General features: G+C 37.6%; 1 protein-coding gene across 4 annotated transcripts in view; it reads left to right on the forward strand.

Annotated features, from left to right (window-relative positions):
- Positions 1–19,510, forward strand: part of ZNF521 (zinc finger protein 521) — a 293,855-nt gene that overhangs the window by 253,790 nt on the left and 20,555 nt on the right. For all 4 annotated transcript variants that reach the window (XR_002730767.1, XM_023207760.2, XM_023207762.2 and 1 more), the window contains 2 exons: positions 10,302–10,433; positions 12,799–12,914. Coding sequence is in view for 3 of the 4 variants with exons in the window: in XM_023207760.2 (XP_023063528.1) it covers positions 10,302–10,433; positions 12,799–12,914 (248 nt within the window). In the remaining variant the exon portion in view is untranslated. The remainder of the gene's footprint in view (positions 1–10,301; positions 10,434–12,798; positions 12,915–19,510) is intronic.

The following is a 19,510-nucleotide window of genomic DNA, read 5'->3' on the forward strand; positions in this document are numbered from 1 at the left end:
CTTTTAAGTGTGTTGTTGCTGTATTTTCCTTTGCTAATATATTTTGACACCTTATAGTTGTAACCTGCTGTTCTCTTTAATTGCTTATTGTTATTAATTATATAGTGGTAACGTAGTTGGCTGCTTGAGCCACTTGGCTGTAAAGAAATTCATTTATCATTATTGCTGTTGGAGCTACAGAAAATTGCCAGCATTCTATCCAGAGATGAATGTTGTTGAGTTCACATCCAGTAAAATTTTGAACATGGGTCAAATCTGTAAGTGTTTTCTCTCTGCTGCTTCCCTTTGCTTCTGCTGGTCTGTGCTTTGAGTACCTACATTTTCTTTCATCTTTTGTTTCAGTCCTTGATTTGCTGCCCTTTCAGTGAAGTTTATATATTGTTCTCAGCATCCATTTGGTGGCCTGTCCAAAGAATACCTTTTATTTTCTCCTCATATTCCTGACTATAAATTTTCCTTCCTAGAATTTCTGTATAATAAGATTCCTGCCTTTACAACTTTGTTACATGCACGTTTCATTTTAAATCATTAAGGCTGATTGGACATTTCTTTAAGCCATGCCTTTCTGTGAAAGAGGTCATCATGCTCTTAAAGAAATCTACAAACCCCTTCTCCTCATTCTATAAATGATCAGCTATGTAGCCGTCTGTTGGGATATGCAGGGGCTTGATTCTAGGACCCGCATGTATACCCACATCCCTGCATGCACAAGTCCCGCAGTATATGTGGAACCCCTATATGCAGGTTTCACATCCCGTGAGCACTATATTTTCAGTCCACATTTGGTTGAAAAAAATCTGCAGATAAGTGGACCCACACAGTTCTAACCATGTTGTTCCAGGATCAACTGTATTTAGATTCCTAAATTGGAAAACTGCCAGCATACTGAATGACTGAATGAAAGAATGAATGAGGTACACGTGCAAACATGTGGGCGTCTGTTTACACACATCCAGCTATTTACTGATATCTGTAGTTTCTTTAAAATCCGGGTTTAATTTAGAATACATGACCCCACAGCTGCATGTGCCACAGAACAGCCAGGCCAGAATGCTCCTCTGCCTTCTGGCAGCATGACATTAAATTCACACTAGTTAAGCCAACTTAAATTGAGCCTCCTTGAACCTTCCTAAATAAAACTAGTGGCCTTAATTACAATCAGGCAATTTAAAGGTTATGGAGCTCTAACTAGTACTGCAGTATATCACTTTAATAATGCACAGGCAAATTTCTCTAAGGGGTGGCATCATTTGATTAGAAGAATTCAAGTTTCACAGCACATTTCCAATAAACTGTTTTTAGAAATCTTATTGCATTTATTGTGCCATTACCTTTTTTTTTTTTTTAATTCTTCAAGGCCAAGTTTCTAAGGTCACACCAATAGAACAATAAAAATGTGACTCATTTGCAAATAGCATGCAGTATTGTGATTTTTGCATTGCTGCTTAATGGTTTTCCTACCATTGCCACAAAGTGAAAAGGAGCAGGATCGAGCCCCTTGGAAATCAGAGAGATTTTGCCCCCCTTAACACCCCCATGTGCCATTGCAGATATGACTTGTGCTTTTGTGGTGAACTCTGATTCTATTAATAAACAGAATCAGAAGGAGAGAAGATGACATCTTTGTAATAAGTAATCAATAATATAGTTTCTTAGAAAGATAATTAGCTTTGAAAACACTAGACTTAGTTTCTCATCTAAATCTGTGAGCACTTAAAGCCCATGGTTGTCAAGGTCCATAACATTTGCAGAAGCTGTTGAACCTCATTCAGTTTCTTGTGTTTGTTTGATTTGTTTTTGTTGTTTAAAAAATCATCAGCAGTAGCAAGCCGTGCTTTCTAGCAAGGATAAACAGCTTTTCAGTGTGTTTGGAGACTTTCTCCTTCAGATAACTAGTGGCTTTATGCCAAGAAGAAGAAGAAGATAAAAAAAAAAAAAAACAGAAATAAAGAAAGAAAAGGTCCTGACCCTTGCCATAAACTCAGCACAGCAACAGGAAAACATGCCTGATGAGTGCCGTGTCTAGCACATGGCTCGTGTTGCGGGCCCCCCGCTGTGTGGAATTAATATTGACTCTTGCACTGTCTCAGTTCTCAAAGATGTTTTCCCAATAGATTAAACTTTAAAGCAGGTTACATTTAGTTTATGCTGCATGAACTATCCTCTTTCGATCTTACCAATTTGTGGGGGTTTTGTACAGTACTCAAAGGTAAATATACCTGTATTTCCACTACTGCCGGAAGTCCCAGATGTAAGGGCATTAATAGAAGGTATTTGATATCAAACAAGAGACATTTTAAACAAAGAGTGTAATAAGTACACACATCCGATGTAACCAATTGGTTAAAAGAATGGAGCTTTGTAACATGAGAATACAGACAATTAATAGAAATTGTTTATGGAGCATGGATGTGTGGTATAGAGCCTTCTCTATGACTTGGGACAAATAAAAGGCAATTATCCCTTCTTTGATATGGCACTTTTTGGTATTCCAGATACAAGATACATCATAATATTTTTCTTCTGGAAATAAGGGATAAGTTTTGACTCATCAATTTCTTGCCAGGGATAAGTTGGCAAATTAGATAGCTACTTTGCTAATGCTTTATTTGCCAGAATATTTTCATCTTATTTTGGGAAATAATGAAGCCGAGCACTGTTAAGGTAGATTTTGCTAGTCCACTGTGTTATGCATAGAGCTTAATGCACAAGGGAATGGAGCAAAATTTTGAAACTCAACTGACAAACAATAGATACTGTTTTACCATCATTCTTGGCATTTTATTCTAATGAAATTAAGTCTAGGATTTGCTAAGTAGTTATTTCCCATGAATTCAAGAAATATTTATTGAGTTCCAGCTATGAGCCATGCATGTACTGTACTAGGTACTTCGTGTACATCAATGAGCAAAACAGACAAACACCCTTGCCCTCCTGGGACTTGCACTGTAGCAAGAATAGGTGAAAACCGCAAACTTAGTTCTCAGCACTCTCATGGCATTGAGATGGTCTGGGTTGCCACCCACCACTCTTTGTAGGCAAGACAAAAACTGAAATGCATTGCTGAATTGGAAACACTGCTGTCTTCAATCATTCCATTCATCTAGTCTGTTATGTGAAATGGAAACAAATGTTTTATACTTGTATTTGCGTGCTCACAAACTGTCTTTCAAGTCAGATAACAGAACAGCACTAACGATTAGGTGGCAAAAAATTTTTGAAAGAAAAAAATGTACTCTCCTATATTCAAGTGGGTATAAATGGGGGGGAAACTGACTGTTCAAGTAAACTGGATCCTTTTCAGTGGAACACAGTGGCATATACTGAAGTCAGAGCGTTACACAACATCCAAGTTGTTTAAAAGCAACTCCAATATCTAATCAAACCTGGAGGACATACTTCAGACTTAGTTGGTCTCAGTCCTCACTCCCGTCCTTATCCCTGCCCTTGCCTTTTCCAGAATATTTGCTAAGAAACATCCACTACTTTCTTCTTTTCTTGGGTAACAATCTTTTTCTTGGAACTGGGAGAGGAGAAATCAAAGTGAGTTTATCAGTGCCCTTCCAAAACTGGTGTTTGCTGTTTGTTTGTTTGTTTGTTTTAATTAAAAAAAAACTTGAGGGCAAAGTTTTGCCTTTAAAGCTATCTGTAGGCAGCATGTTTTCTCTGAGACTTCAGCTGTGGGGTCCATGTTTAGATTCAGAATGTGAAGAAGGAAAGAAAGAACTAGAGGAGCTAATGTCCTGGCCAGGTTTGAAAGGCACTGTAGTCTGTGCAGTTATCCCCATGCCCTACTTGTGCCAAAATACCACTGCTGAGTCCCCACAGTTGAAGGAAAGCTACCTTTTTGGTGGGCTGTTTGTTTTGCTGTTTATTGTTTGAACAACATCCCGATGTTTTCTCCGACATGAGAATATTCTAATAAGTACTTCACACAACCTATAATAATAGCCAAGGAATTGGACGATATTGCATCTCAGAGCATCTGAACTCCCACTGCCTGCCTCTCCTCTCCCTACCCACCTGGACCTCCTGCTAGTTTCCAAGCTGCTGGTGTTTATGGGGCTCTAGGCAGCCCCTGGGCTCTTTAAAATCTGCTGGGTACCATGCAGCCTACCCCGGTTGAATCATTTCCTGCTCCAGCCCTGCTGATAATGAGAAGTTCAAGGCAGGAAATAACAGTGGCAATATCAGTGGCTTTGCTTATAAAGTCCAAAAGCATTGTAACCTTTAGACCATTGGCTAAAAACAGCCAGTAACTGAGTTAAGGTAAGCTTGCACCTGTAGATCTCCCGGAAGTGAGATTCTGACTGAGGCACACAGGAGGCGTATCCTGCAGCTCTTCTTGAGATACCTAAGGGTTAGGCAACTTTGTGCACGCAGTCAGGATCCAGGAACCTGGAGCTCATTTCCTCATGCCCCAGTGTCCTTTTCCTCTTATTGTAAGAGTCTCATGCCCGTCTCTCCTGTTGCTCTCTCATGTGGCATAGAAATACGGACAGTGCCAGACACTCCCATATTGCCAGTGACAGAACTCCTAGAAGGTGCTAGCGTCGGTCTTCAGGCATTCATTTTCATGGCAACCTGTTCAAAAATAATAATAATAATAAGGGCAGAACTTTTTAACTGGTATGAGAAAAAACGTTCACACAATATTCAGTACTCTGAAATTCTGCCTTACGTTGGGGGCTTAATGACTAATCTACTGGCAGACTTTGAAGCCTAAGTCATAGTCTCCATTGCCAAATTAGCACATCAGTGTGTTTATGTTACAGTCGTGAAATATGTGCTATATATAATACAACAAATTATCGTGGCTGAGTGCTATGGCCCTAGAAAGAATGTGATGGCTGTGTGCATGGCAAATTACACTGCAGTCTGCCTATTTTTCTACTCCTGGTTTCTAGGGCGAGCCAACGTAGCCGAGGGGTGAGTTTTGTCACGTATGGCTTTTCTTTGTTACTCCTCGGACCCCTAGCTTATAAATGTGTGCTTGGAAATTAACTCAGGGAAGAGGAGAAGCAAAGTAAAGGGTTGGGGGTTGGGAATTGGGTTAGGGCATAGTTTTCTTGGATTTAAAAATATATGTGAGGATATAGTGGTAACACACATTCGAACTGGATAAGTTACAACTGTAGGGCATTTGATTCCTCTGTTTGGATTCTGAGGGCAGAGTTTACTCCCACTCAGATCAGAGCTTTTAAGTATGGCCCTGGCCACATGATGATATAGCAGGAGGGGTTTATATCTGTGGACTTTAGCCTATAGATTTATGCAGTGGAAGAGGCTGGAGGACCCTTCTGGCCAGTCTCGAGGGTAAAAGGGAGAAGGAGTTCTACTTACAAACTGTTACAAATTGGCCCTCAGTAATGGCTGTAGTGTTGATCAGACGGTATAAGGGGGCCCCCAGTGATTCCTGGGATAACAGCTGTATGTAAGTCAGCCACTGAACATTTGCTTGTAGCCACTCTAGATTTTTGTTTTTATTGAAGGAAAAGGAGTATAAACATGGGACACACAGTCTGGAGGCTGCTTAAAGGGTTTCTCTTGTTTAAAGCTTATATTGAAATGTCAGTGTCTTGTGTTAAACTAACAATTGCCACCTTGGAGCTCACAATTTAAACCTGTGCTTGAGCATCCAAATGGTAACTAATATTTCTTCTGTTATAAAACAGGCTAATAAATAGTTACTTAGGTCCAGGTTATATAAATTGGAGGCATAGAAGTTGTCATTCGTCTTTGAACTGGCTTTAGACAAGCAGATGGTTTTCTTAGAGCACAAAATTGTGTAAGTGATTATCACGTTTCCTACTAAGTCAGGGAGGTTGTAGTCCAATTATGTATGCAGACACTTTCCTTTGAAACATTTAATGTTGGAGTAAATATTTACATTAGCATCAGTCTCTTTTATGTAGACTTGATTCCTGTTTACATTTTTGTTCACAGTTAAATGAAGATTAACAAATGGAAATAATTATTTTAGCTGAAATTTCTATACATGTGAAATGATTTCTCAATTATGCTTAGAGTAGCTTTGGTCATGCCTTCCAGTGGGTGACCAAGACAGGAAGTTGCTGGCTTCCAGCATGTTCTCAGTGGTAAAGGTCCCACTCTGACATTGGACCCCCATTGCCAGGCACATACACCTCCCTCAGTATCCAACAGAGAGGGGCATTCCGTGTGTTCTGGAAAGATACAGGCTCATACAGAAAGCTCCATGTTTGCTCATATAGCTAAATTGCATTCTGATACTTCTTTCTCCCTTTCCTCTTGCTAACTTTTGTTTTTGCACATATTGGGCTAGAAAACTTTTAAGTTTAATTGGGCAAAACTGGAGTTTTTCTATACTTCATAATGTTACTCATTTCCTGTCTAACTTTTTAGCTAGCAAAATTTCAGTGTTGTAATCAATCCTCATTAATAGGGTATGGAAAGGGTAGGTTTTTTCCTCTGTCTTTTAATTTCAAAGTAACCTACAAGGCAAATTGTGCTCATTGTAGAAAATCTGGAGAATATAGATAAGCAAAAAGGAGAAGAAAAATCTAGAAGTTTCGTTCGAAGATCCCATCTATAATTCTTAATTAAAAAATAGGGCTGTACTAGCCTATTATATCCTTAATGGAATATTGTAATGGTTATTAAATCAATTGACTCTGAATCTCTTTTTAATAAATGAGTCAGACTGTATTATCCAATTACTGTCAGCTGCTACCTTTCCAGAGAGCAGAAATGGTTATTTTGATTGAATTTTTTAAGCTTTTTGGCACCTTTAGGAAGAGGAGGGGGAAAGGCACAATTCAGGTTATGCTTTGTGGGCAGAATCCTGAGTAGGGGTGCTGATAGTATCACATCAAGAACACTGGCTTTAAAATAAAACAGCAGTTACATTTACTGTTCTTTACTACCTAATACCAGATGGGGGAAGAAAGGAGAGAAGCTCAGTTTTGAAAAGAAATGGGGTTTAACTCAGCCAGATCCCCCCCAATTCTAAGGGTTTTCAGAAATTCTTTGAAAAGTCAGACATGGCTCTCAGCCATACAAAGGTAAATGTGGAATTAGAAGAGAAGAGTTAAGGACTCTGAATAAGGATAAACTTTTGGAATTCTTATTATATGTAAGTTTTGTTTTCTGTTACCACCTGTGCTGCCCTCAATTAAAAAAAATACAGAATGAATTATATTAACAAGTTGTAAGAATGTTTTGTGTTACTATGTCTCTTTCTCATTATACATTTGAACTTGAGGTAATAAGCAAGTGTGAAGATGGGGGGAGTAGGGCAATGAACAAAGGTGAGAGAAAAGGGGGGACTCTCAACGTCTACCTAAGAGCGTATTGGCTTTTGCTCATCTTATAATGTGCTGTGTAACAATTCATATATATTTTCTCTCCTGTGGAAATAACTAGGAGATCAGTTTATAGGGAAAGACCTCACGGTGTAACTTAAAAATAAAAGGCAGGTAGAACTTCCAAGTTTTTTTTTTTAACATTACAATGGACTTTTAAGCTGTAAAAAGAGTTCTGAAAATGCTAGATGTGATTGTTACTGTTGCTGTCACTTAGTGCTTTCACAAATAAAAGACAGAATATGTAGAAAATAAGTATGCACTAATAAGGCGTAAATACCTTTGTGCCTGCGTATCACCTTTTTGTGAATTCACTTGACCGAATTTGGGTTATTTAACATTTTGGGATGCAACTTCTCTTTTCTTTGGGTAAGAAATACATAAAAATGAATGAGTACATTTTCCTTGCACTCATGTACATATGTCTTATTTATTTTTCCTTCTTTTATTTTTCCAAACAAAATACTCATAGTCAAGAAAGATAATATTACATTACAGAGCATCCTAATGTGCATAATTCACTTTATGCTCATGTGACAGTCAATCGTTATCCCCAGGAAAACCTGCCAGATCTATTATGTTACATCACACCTATTGCAAGTTTTAAAATTCTGGGACAAGTGTATATCAGCTTATATCCACAGGCCATCTCTTGGTTCTTGTGCAAAACCCACATAATTTTAAAAGGAGATGAAAACCCTTAGTAACCTTCTTACTATTCAAAATAAAGGTATGTAGCATTAAGGAAGTAGAGAACTTTTAAAGTTAGCAAGTATTTCTGAAGATTAACTTGCCAATCCAATTTCTTACAATAAATAGTGTTTTTTATATTTCTTAATGTCTAAAATCTGGAAATTTTTTGGTGACTTCAGGATTTAAAAAAACGAAAGAAACAGATGAAAAAACCCTTGATCTTATATAATCCCTAAAGCTTTTTGTGTAACCCCTTGTCATGTCAGTATGCACAATTAAACTCCCTCTTACATAATTATAATCAAGGAATTTACTGTGCCACCCAGATACAGAGTAGGTTTTTATCTCTTGTGAAATGTAGACAGTACTGGGTGGCTTAATTAGTGCTTTGCTTCTCTTTTTACAAATTCCAATCCTCTGCTTCTAAAGACTCATACTTGTATGCGAAGAAAGATTAGGAATACAAATAGAGTGATTTTACTCCTAGTTAGCTAATAATAACTCACTTTGTAATTGGGACTTGGTATTGCCAGTAATATCAGCTGGTGAAGGACTTACACATGCATATTGTCTTTGAATGAAAGCAAATAACTGCAGTGTAGACTTGTTACCCTTATAATGTGACGATGTCTTTCATTCCCTAGACCTAGAATATCTTTTTGTTTTTTTTGTTTTTTTTGTTTTTTTTTTGAGACGGAGTCTCGCTCTGTCGCCCAGGCTGGAGTGCAGTGGCCGGATCTCAGCTCACTGCAAGCTCCACCTCCCGGGTTCACGCCATTCTCCTGCCTCAGCCTCCGGAGTAGCTGGGACTGCAGGCGCCCGCCACCTCGCCCGGCTAGTTTTTTGTATTTTTAGTAGAGACGGGCTTTCACCGTGTTAGCCAGGATGGTCTCGATCTGCTGACCTCGTGATCCGCCCGCCTGGGCCTCCCAAAGTGCTGAGATTACAGGCTTGAGCCACCGCCCGGCCTCGTAGCGTTTTTTAATCATTGCTAATAGGAGAATATAAAAGTATAATGTGATAACAAGCCAGGTTAAAGTGCAGCCTCTACCCTTTAATAAGTAGTCTTGGAAGTAGTGGATGTGTGCCCCACCATATCTATTAAGATATGGCCCCTGAGGACAGAGTGCCCGGGTTTGAATCTAGACTCCCTGCATTCAAGTTCTGGCTCTTCCAATTATGAGTCCTTGTGACTCAGAGCAAAGTTACTTAAACTCTCTGTGCCTCATTTTTCTCATCTGTGCAATGAGACTAATAGTAGTTTTTCTCATAGGGTTTAAGGGCAATTAAATGAATTCGTGTCTCTGAGCAGTTCTGAAACACAGCAAACACTAAGTCAGTGTTAGCTAGGCTGCTAGCTCTAGTGCCCCCAGTTTTTTATATCTTACAATTGCACCATGAAATAAGTTAGGGTAATCCTTACATTTTAAATCCTTCAATTTTAAATTTTAACTTTAAATGTTTAAATTCCATAAATGTTTAAAATAACAGTGTCTATGTGTAACAAAACTCTCCACTTTATATAGCAATGTTATGACATCAAAATATTTTTCTGCCCTCTCGTTCTTAAGATATCCAGGAAAAATTCAGGGCTAGTCAAGTGAGCCTGGAGATCACAAAAGTGCTTTGGAGAAACAGAGGCAGAGTCTGGTTCTGGGGGTAAAATTGAAACTGTCTGACAGAGTTAAGGGAGAGATGAACTAGTAAGACTATGGGAGACTAGCGGTGCGAAGCAGAGAAAAGAGCATTTGTAAGAGACTGTCCTATTGATGATACTTCAAAATTGCCAGAAATTCTTGGAAATAGAAAAAGATAGTTTGATCAACTGAATACCACTGAAGACCTATGGTTAGAAATAGACACTTCCGGGACCTTCTAGATAAGCCAGAGGAGAATCACTGAGGAAGAAGCTGTCCACACTCTTTTATTTTAGGACTTTGGAAATACAGCGCCCAGAATATCATGGTAATTAGAGAAAAGGAAATGCCTCATTATTGACCTACCAATTATATTTTAAAAGTTTAATAAAATGCATTAGCCCTAAGATAAAATCTGACTTCTGATTATCTTTGGATTTTAAATTCCAGAACTGTTTTAAATTGATATAAACTCATGAATAATGTGAAATAACCAGAAACCATATATGCTACTACATATGTATATTAGGTGATGGAAATAGTTTAATATATGCAATTAAAGATAACTCTAGTGTATTAAAGATATGACAGGTTTTCACCATTTCTGTTCATGTGTTTTCCTTGACAGACGAAGGACTGAACCATGAATGCAAACTCTGCAGCCAGACCTTTGACTCTCCTGCCAAACTCCAGTGCCACCTGATAGAGCACAGCTTCGAAGGGATGGGAGGCACCTTCAAGTGTCCAGTCTGCTTTACAGGTGGGAAGATTATTTCAGGAAGACACAGGAACGGCTGATGGCCACATCATGTCTTTCCTACCAAAGCATTACTTCCCACTGCTATGGCCTTTTACAGACATGACTTCAGTTCAGTTTGGGGGGAAGATGTTTGATTTCTGCTTCATTAGCATTATTGATCGCAGCCTACTTAAAGGCTCACATGAGCAGGAAGGTTAACTGTCAGGATGAACAAATGGCATTTCACGTTCTCTCAGAAGTTTGCACTTTTCCATTTGGAAAACTACATACATGTTGTGTTCACTTTTTTTTTTTTCCTCTCGATGTTAAAGGTTACCAAGGGTAAGGCTCCCTGCACAGAGCTGCTTTTTAATGGCAAGATGTTCAACTAAAAGTGCAGCCTTGTTGTCAGCACGTCTGCTACTTAAACATGGAGAATTTCATAACATTCTCCACCAGAAATACAAACTGTTAAAACTCACCCCAAATTATCTGACATAGAAAACAGATTAGATGAGGCATTTATTGCCTATGAAATTGGATTTTTAGAGTAGAAGCTGATCTCCATTTACACTTTTAAGAAGAAACTTTTTAACAGATATGATAGCATTACAGTTTTTAGCAGGAAAAAAAAAAAGTAAATCTGAAACTTTCATTTGAAGCCCTTGGGGGTTGAAATATGATCACACACATTTCTGGTATTCCCCTAACAATGACAAAGTTATTTTAGAAAATCCTCTGTGATTATTTTGCATGTGTTTTGGACTCAGTGGTTAAGCCCCTCAAGCTATGTTGCCTTTTTATTTGTTGGAGGAGGGGGAATATATCCTTCTCTCAAAATTGGCTTCTTTGTTTGCAGAGCAAAATTCCAAGCATTGATTATTTACCTTCACTGAACTCAGCCTATAGATTTCTGTTCTGTGATAAAATAAAAGGAGAGGGGCCATGTTCACTGTACAGTTAGCACAATTACTACCTGGTACGTTGATGGCTCTGCCTTCAACAGTTGCCTGTTTGGCTCCTTCATTCAATAATTCCATCAGCCACTTTTCATCCTTCTTTTGGAACTCTTTTTATTCTTCCAGGTTTATACTTAAAAACATATACTGCTGTGGTTTACCATCAGTAGTATATATCTTAAGACACAACGAGTCAAGAGTCTGGGTTCTTTATAAAAGCTTGTAAGTCTTCATAAAGGAGGACTGGGTCATAGGTCACCTCACAACTAAGACCCCTAATAAAATAGGTCTTTCATGTTGTAGCCAGAAGCCTCATAAAATGTATTGAGTTATATGCAGATTAGCTGCAAATCTGTGTAAAAACCTCATTTCTTCTTGTTGATATGGTTAAAGAGACAAAAATGCATTAATTGTACACAGTCTGCATTTTCTCTGCAGACAGACCTGAAGTGTTTTAGTGTATCTTGAAGTAATTTAGAAAAAACAATTTTTTTAAAACCCTTCCAATATAAAGTGTGTTAGGTGGGAAAGGAAATCTGAGCAGTTTTTTTAAGGTAATGAGAAATGTGATTAAAATGTATGACTCACAAGAACAATATTCTAATATTTTAGGTTGGCTGGCAATTAGAATAATTTTAATGATTAGAGTGGAGTCAAAGTCAAATGCCAACATCTTTAATAAATCCTTTCCCTGCCTATACAGATTAATATTGTAGATGCAAACTTTTTTAGGTCACAGTGCACCAGGCATCCATCAGAAGTCAGTTCTGCCAACCCAAACACTGCCTCTGGCATATACAATTTAATTATTAATAGTATGTCTCCTAGGTAAACTGTTACACAGTCTTAGGGCCTTGTTTTGTAGTCATTAAAATTGAACATGTTTATATTATTGAAACCCTTGCATTCAGTGTGTAGGCTGAGTTGATCTTAAAGTATCCAAAGAGAATTTACCTGCCATTCTGTTTCACATTTATAGACAGTGCCCCAGAGTAGCTGTGGGATAAGATTTTTAGCATTAACACATTTAAATAGAGAACTGTTTGCTAGCTATAACTTTAGGCAAACACAATAAACAGGGTTTTGGCATCTATGATTTCTTAACCTGTGGGTTGCTGAGAAATAGGAGTCATTTCTGTTGAGACAGAGCTATGCATTTGACAGTTTTCGGCTTTATTTTTTAAAGATTTATAGGGAGCAGGGCCTCCATAAACCTTTACTTTGGAGCTGTTGGGGTTGAATTAGGTGCTCTGTAGAGTGCATCTTAACAAAAGCCAGAGACCCAACCATGAGCACACGTGACTCAGCTCTCCCCAGGTCTCCAGCAGTAAGTCACACCTGGGAGGCGTGCTGTTCACGCGGAGTCATTGACTGAGGGCATTTCGGAAACAAAATAACCCAAGTTCACCGTTCTTTTATCATTTCAGTATTTGTTCAAGCAAACAAGTTGCAGCAGCATATTTTCTCTGCCCATGGACAAGAAGACAAGATCTATGACTGTACACAATGTCCACAGAAGTTTTTCTTCCAAACAGAGCTGCAGGTAATTTCCTCATGAAGAGGACTGGGATTGAACTCAGTTGCTATTCTTATAGGAAACAGGGGCATTTTAAATCTGGATTCACAGTATCACTCACCCTGGGCCACCATGATGCTTTGTGTGTACTGGGGCAAAGGGAAAATTAGAGCCTGGATTAATAGACACCAAAGTAATTTTGCCTCTGGCTGCTGTCAATCATAAAAAGAACTAGAACAGACCTATAATTGGACCTTCTGACCCAGTGTGATAGACTTAGGGGTCAGGTTTATTGGACTGTGGGATCATTCACCTCGCTTGTCATGACTCATTCTCCCAAATCCTGTTTTATTCATGTTCTGTTCCCACTGGGCTCCAAGCTGGGTGGATGTCCAGGTTATTGTTGTCCTGAGGGGCTTAAAATTGGAAGGGAGAGAGGAAGAAAAGAAAGAAATCTACTCTTGTCCAGTATGTATATCTTCCATTTAATGGAATAATTATTACTTAACCAAAGCCTTATAGTTGAAAATTTTGCACCCAAAGACATTGAATCTAGCCTTGAGTGGTCCACTTGATTAATGTGTGACTAATCTTGGTCTGTAAGTCCTCTGAACCTCAGATATGAAGAAATAAACATCACACTTACAGGCTGTTATACAGTGAAATGATGGGTATGGATATAAGATATAAACATAGGAAGATTTGGTTATTCTTATTATTCTTAGCTATAGACTGGTAGTTTTAAAAAAATGAGTCAGAGACCTAGATTGTATTCCAGAAATATCACCTATTATAAAAGGAAAATAACTTATTTTTAATGTTACTTCACCTTGAAAATGAGTATAATGTCTTATCCTTATTTTTCTGATGAAATGATCTGCAAGTAACATGCTTTTTGTTCGATCTTGTTGGTTCCCGTGGAGGAGAATAGAGTCGAACTGAAAATTATTCTGTTATTATGAGTATTATTATTAACAACACAGGTATTTAGCCTAAAATGAGGGTTGCAGTTAGTTTTCACGTTGAATCCATGAACCAAATAAACAGCTGATCTGGTTGGCCTGGGAGAGGCAAGACTGAGGGACTTGGAGCCCATCCATTCCTCAGTCTTCCATCCCACAGTGGGTCCTGGGGCCACTTTGTGCTTCCTTGGGCTCTGATGAAATGAGATTTATGTGAGTTATATGTCAAAATGAGGAATTTGCAGTTTATCTTCTCAGTTATCATTCTAAAAGTGAACAAAGAATAAGTTAAGGAGATGAAATACAAAATATAAGGAAGAATGGGTGAGCCCATTTAGTTGACATAATATGTCAGTAGATCCAAATTAAAGTTACTGTCTTACTTTGTATCACTTCTAAAAATGCTATTCTGTCACATCTGTTCCTGAATTGAATATAGAAGATAGGCCAAGTTAGACTATTGTTTAAAAATACATCTTATTAAAATAATCTAAATTTCTGTTTGAAAAAATACTACATTTTTATTGCATAGGTATGAAAGCATAAGTCATTTTGGTTTTGTGAATCTATAAAGGATATGGCCAAAATACCTAGTAATACTGTTAATTAGCATGTAAACTGTGAGGCAGAATTAAGTAATCATTTAAAATCAAAGCGGTAGAGTTTCTGTAGAGACTGATTCCTATCTAGTGTTCTTGAAAACAAAAATGTTTGCAACAAACTTCCACTTTTGTACTGTGTGAGTAGATTCTCACCTGGCGGTGCCTTCAACACGTTAAAAGAACTCAGCACTATGGTAGTGGTGGCCTCTGACTCATTGTAGAGCAGACAAAATGAAGCAATTAATCACATCCTTCAAGATTCCAGGTTTCCTTTATGATGATGTATTTTGGGGTTTTATTCTATATGGAACATATAGTAGTCAGTCTTTTCTGCAATTAGCATAGACCAGTCACAAACTCCTTGATCTCAGGATGCCTTTACATTCTTAGAAATTATTGAGGACCACAAAGGGCTTTGGTTTATGTGAATTACTATCATTTTCCATATTAAAAATCAAAATGGAGAAATCTATTAAATACAGGAATACAAGCACACATTCTATTAACTGTCAGAGAGATGATGTCATCACATGTTAGGCAGCCTCGAGAAAACTTCACTGTACCCTCTTGAGATAATGAGAGTGCAAAGGGCAAATAACGTCTAATATTATTGTGAAAATAGTTTGACCTTACGGACCTCTCGAAAGTGTTTAGGAGACCACAGAAGTCCCTGGACCACCCTTTGAGAACCACTGGCATAGAAATTTTAGTGCAGAACACACAACTCATTTTGAGTATTTGTGACCTTTTTAGTCAAACATCTGCCAAAACATTTCTGACTCACTCATTCAAATTGTGAATCTGGGCCAAACAGAGACTTACTCTATAATCCAAAACTGTGAGCCTTATATTTCCAATCCCACAACTCGAAATTATATATATTTGCTCTTGATGCAAATACTCAGGTTTAATATGTGAATCATTCCCTAGATAAGAACAGTATTTACGGTGAGTATGTGATAATTATTATGAATCTGAGATGAGATATTGACTACACAGTCAATATTTCACAAAGCTATAATTCATAGTTATCGGAATCTCTATGTGGGTCTATTTTCTGAAATCCTCAATAATATCAGTGGCTTTAGTTTCAACACATTAAGAAAAATGGATCAGAGTTAACTTGACTTTCTAGCTTTGAAAGTGTTTTTATTTTTATATTTTAACTTTTGGCATTCATGGTCCTGTGCATTTGCTTTCATTACCCAAATTGCATTTATACCAGTGCTTAGAGGATGGAATTAATGTAATTTTGAAATGCTGATTTATTGTATTTGCTGTATAGAAAATGGGATGGTAAGTGTACAAAAACCATGAAACATTTTGTTGTTTTCCTGGGACAAGTGAAAAAAATCTTCTAACATTCAGGTGACAATAGAAAATAGGATCTGTAACCAAAATAACAAGAGAGTAGAAAAATGAAGCCATTTTATCATCCCACTGTAGTTCATGCCTTGGTGTGCAAAGTAAATGTAAATTTTAAACCACTTGAACTCATCTACTTTTTTATGCCACCAAAGTTAAGAAATAAGGAGGACTTTTCACAAGAGACTGTAAAACTAAATGTCTAAGAACTGCAATCCTATTAGAGATTTTAAAGCATACAATTTATTTGGCTTTTCTATCAAGGTGAGAATAATAGGTTAAGTTTAGGCTAAGCATTCTGGAATTGACCATCAGCATCACTATGGATATCTTTTAAATGTACGTAAATGATTTCATGACCATAATACATAATTTACATTTCTTTCACTTTATACCCAGTTGAAAATATGAAGCATTCTTTTGTGAATAGAGCTTTGTTAGGTATAAAATTCATATATATGTATATATACACACACATATGTATGAGGGAATGTTAATGAAAATTACTTGCCACCATACACACACACACACACACACACACACACACACATACATGTATATGGGGATGTATAAGTATGTATACTTGTGTGTATATATACTTTGTGTGTACATATACTGTGTATGTACACATATATATAGTGGTGTGTTACCTTCATTTGCACTACCTACAAAGCCAGTCAGAATGTAGATAATTCATTATACACTGAACAGTCTCTTCAGGAGATCAAGCACTCAGGCACCATCCTTTGAACGTCACAAACCACAAGTCCTTTTAGATTTAGGCCAGATGAAGCCCTTATTTCTATGAAACATTTAATCTAAGTCACAGTTTTTGCCAGTGTAGAAGTTATGTTCATCACACAACCCATAAACCTTGCTGACCAAGTGTTCTGCATTCCAGTCCGGATATATATCTGGACTGGAATTTTATATAATGTATATAACATAAAATTATATCATTATACATATATATACACATAAAAACATAATATAATTTGTAGCAAGATATAACCTTTCTCTTTTGGTAGAGTTTCCCTCCATTTTTGCAAGAAATTCTAATACACTTCAAAGGCCACCTAGCATGCTGCCAGGAGAGGAGATGTGCTTTGGAATAAGAGTCCATTATTTCAACTCAATGAGCATTTTATTATTTTTTAAGTGAATGAATGTGTTCAATGTTTCACATGTTTTCCTAATAGACCTCAAAAGTTTTCAGCAGAACCTAAGGAAGCTGCTTTGAGAGAGGATGGTATGGTCCAAGAATAATATCCTACAATGCATATTTGTATCCAAAGTGGTTTATGCAGGTGTGAGCAAGTGGTGTTTGTAAAAATCCTGTTGAATAGGCCACATTCTTTCAGTACACTAATTGCTGTTTAATTGGTGCCTCCAGAAAAGCTACTATTGGATGGCAATGATCAAATCATCCTCTCTCCCAACGTGTTCACATAGAACATTCTGTCAGGCCTCTTGTTATAAATTTAATGAAGATTGAGGGAATTCCTGCAGTATGGGTAGAAGAAATTGGTCTAGTTGAACTTTAGGCTCTGAAATTCTAGTATTTCAATTCCTTTTGAATCGAAGATTATCTTAATACCCAGCCCTTTTCTTCATTAAGTCATGAGTGCAATGTTTCCTACATTCAAAGTACAGTAGTAATTTGACATTTGAGGGATACACCGAGACTTTCAGAAATCTCTAAGGTTTAAATGTGTAATTGTCACTATAGCTGTTTGATTTTCTTCTCACTCACTTTTCCACCAAATCACCTGATTCTGATGCATATTTTCACACCACAGTTTAACTGGTGCTTGAGTTTTATGGTCATATTACTGAAGGAAAAATGAATTCCTGCATATGGGATGGGACGTATAAGACAACAATACAGCATTGAATTGTCCCCATTGAGTGGCTTGCTGGGTCACTTGCTAACTTAGCTACTGGTCCTAAATTAGCTTCTCGGTGAGTATAACACAAAATCTGTCTCAAATAATTAAATAATGTGTGATGAGGCATTTAGGAGTCCTTGTTAATAGTCAGAATTACAAATGCTATATTACATACTGCTATAGTCCCCATGCCATTATTCAGAAAATATACTTATTAAAAATACTTATAGGCCAGGCACAGTGGCTCATGCCTGTAATCCCAACACTTGAGAGGCTGAGGCAGGCGGATCACTTGAACCCAAGAGATTGAGACCAGCTTGGACAACATGGTGAAAGCCTCGTCTCTACCAAAAAAAAAAAAAAAAAAAAAAAATTTACCCAAGTTGAGGTGCTTGTGGTCCCAGGTACTCAGGAGGCTGAGGTGGGAGGACCACCTGAGCCTGGGGAGGTTGAGGCTGCAGTGAGCCATGATCGCACCACTGCACTCGAGCCTGAGTGACAGAGAAAGAGAGAGACCTTGTCTCAAGAAAAAAAAATATATGTATATATATATACACACACACGCACACACACATATATAATATATATACATATATAATATATATATTATTCCATCTTTTTAAATTCACCATGATGCCACTTTATGGCATACTTAAAATAATTAGGCATATATGTACAATCTACTAGGACAGAGAAGATAGGCAAAGAAATAGCTACTATATGAGGTAATATGTAATCAATTGTTATAAATCTTCCAAGAAAACATGTTTCTTCTCCAGCTGGGAGAATTGGGTGGGAGGCACCCCTGCTGGTTTGGATGGATTGTTATGGAATTCGGAGAACATAATAGACACTCACTGAACGTTGGCTCTGTGACCTTCTTGCTGCTTTCCTAGTCCTGACCTAAGTGAACAAAATCCAGATTCATCATTATTTGAAAATAAAATCTCTATCTCAGACATATCAGAACTTGCCTGAGTTCTCTGTCATAGCTTATTGGAATAATTTGGCAATGAGTCATACCTCATTGCAAAATTTCATGTTAATCAGTTTCCAGGTAAAAATTCTTATTTTTAAACATTTATCCTTTTCAAGTGGTTAGGAGTCTTGGGCTTTGTTTTGATTTTTAACCTCTAACTGCAAAACTAAACATGTGTACTTGCTTTCAGAAATGTATTCCAAGCTAATATACTCCCCTGCCTTTCATCCAGTTACAGAGGTGTGGCTAAGACAAATGGTTTTACTTTACCCCTCCATGAAAGACAAGGTAGAAGAATCGGAGTGTAGTTTGGAAAAAAGTTTGTTTTAGTTTATTTTTTCATATTTTCCTCCAAGTGAGGCAGAAATCCTCATTTGTAAACAAGAGGAATAAAAGAGTGTGTATTCACAGCACATCGAGAGGAAGTAACCCTCATCCCCATTTTCTCACCTTTTTGTATTTTTCAAGAGCTTACTTTTTATTTCCTACAGAGCTTAAATTTTATTTATTTATTTATTTATTTATTATGTTTTATTCATTTTTTTTTTTTTTTGAGACAAAGTCTTGCTCGGTTGCCCAGGCTGGAGTGCCATGGTGCCATCTTGGCTCACTGCAACCTCTGCCTCCTGGGTTCAAGCAATTCTCCTGCCTTAGCCTCCCAAATAACTGGGATTACAGGTTCACACTGCCACACCCAGCTAATTTTTTTGTGTGTATTTTAGTAGAGATGGGGTTTCACTGTGTTGCCCAGGCTGGTCTCAAACTCCTGAGCTCAGGCAATCTACCCTCCTTGGCCTCCCAAAATGCTAGGATTACAGGCGTGAGC

The sequence above is a fragment of the Piliocolobus tephrosceles genome, chromosome 18 (genome assembly GCF_002776525.5).
Source record: "Piliocolobus tephrosceles isolate RC106 chromosome 18, ASM277652v3, whole genome shotgun sequence".
Lineage (NCBI taxonomy): Eukaryota > Metazoa > Chordata > Mammalia > Primates > Cercopithecidae > Piliocolobus > Piliocolobus tephrosceles.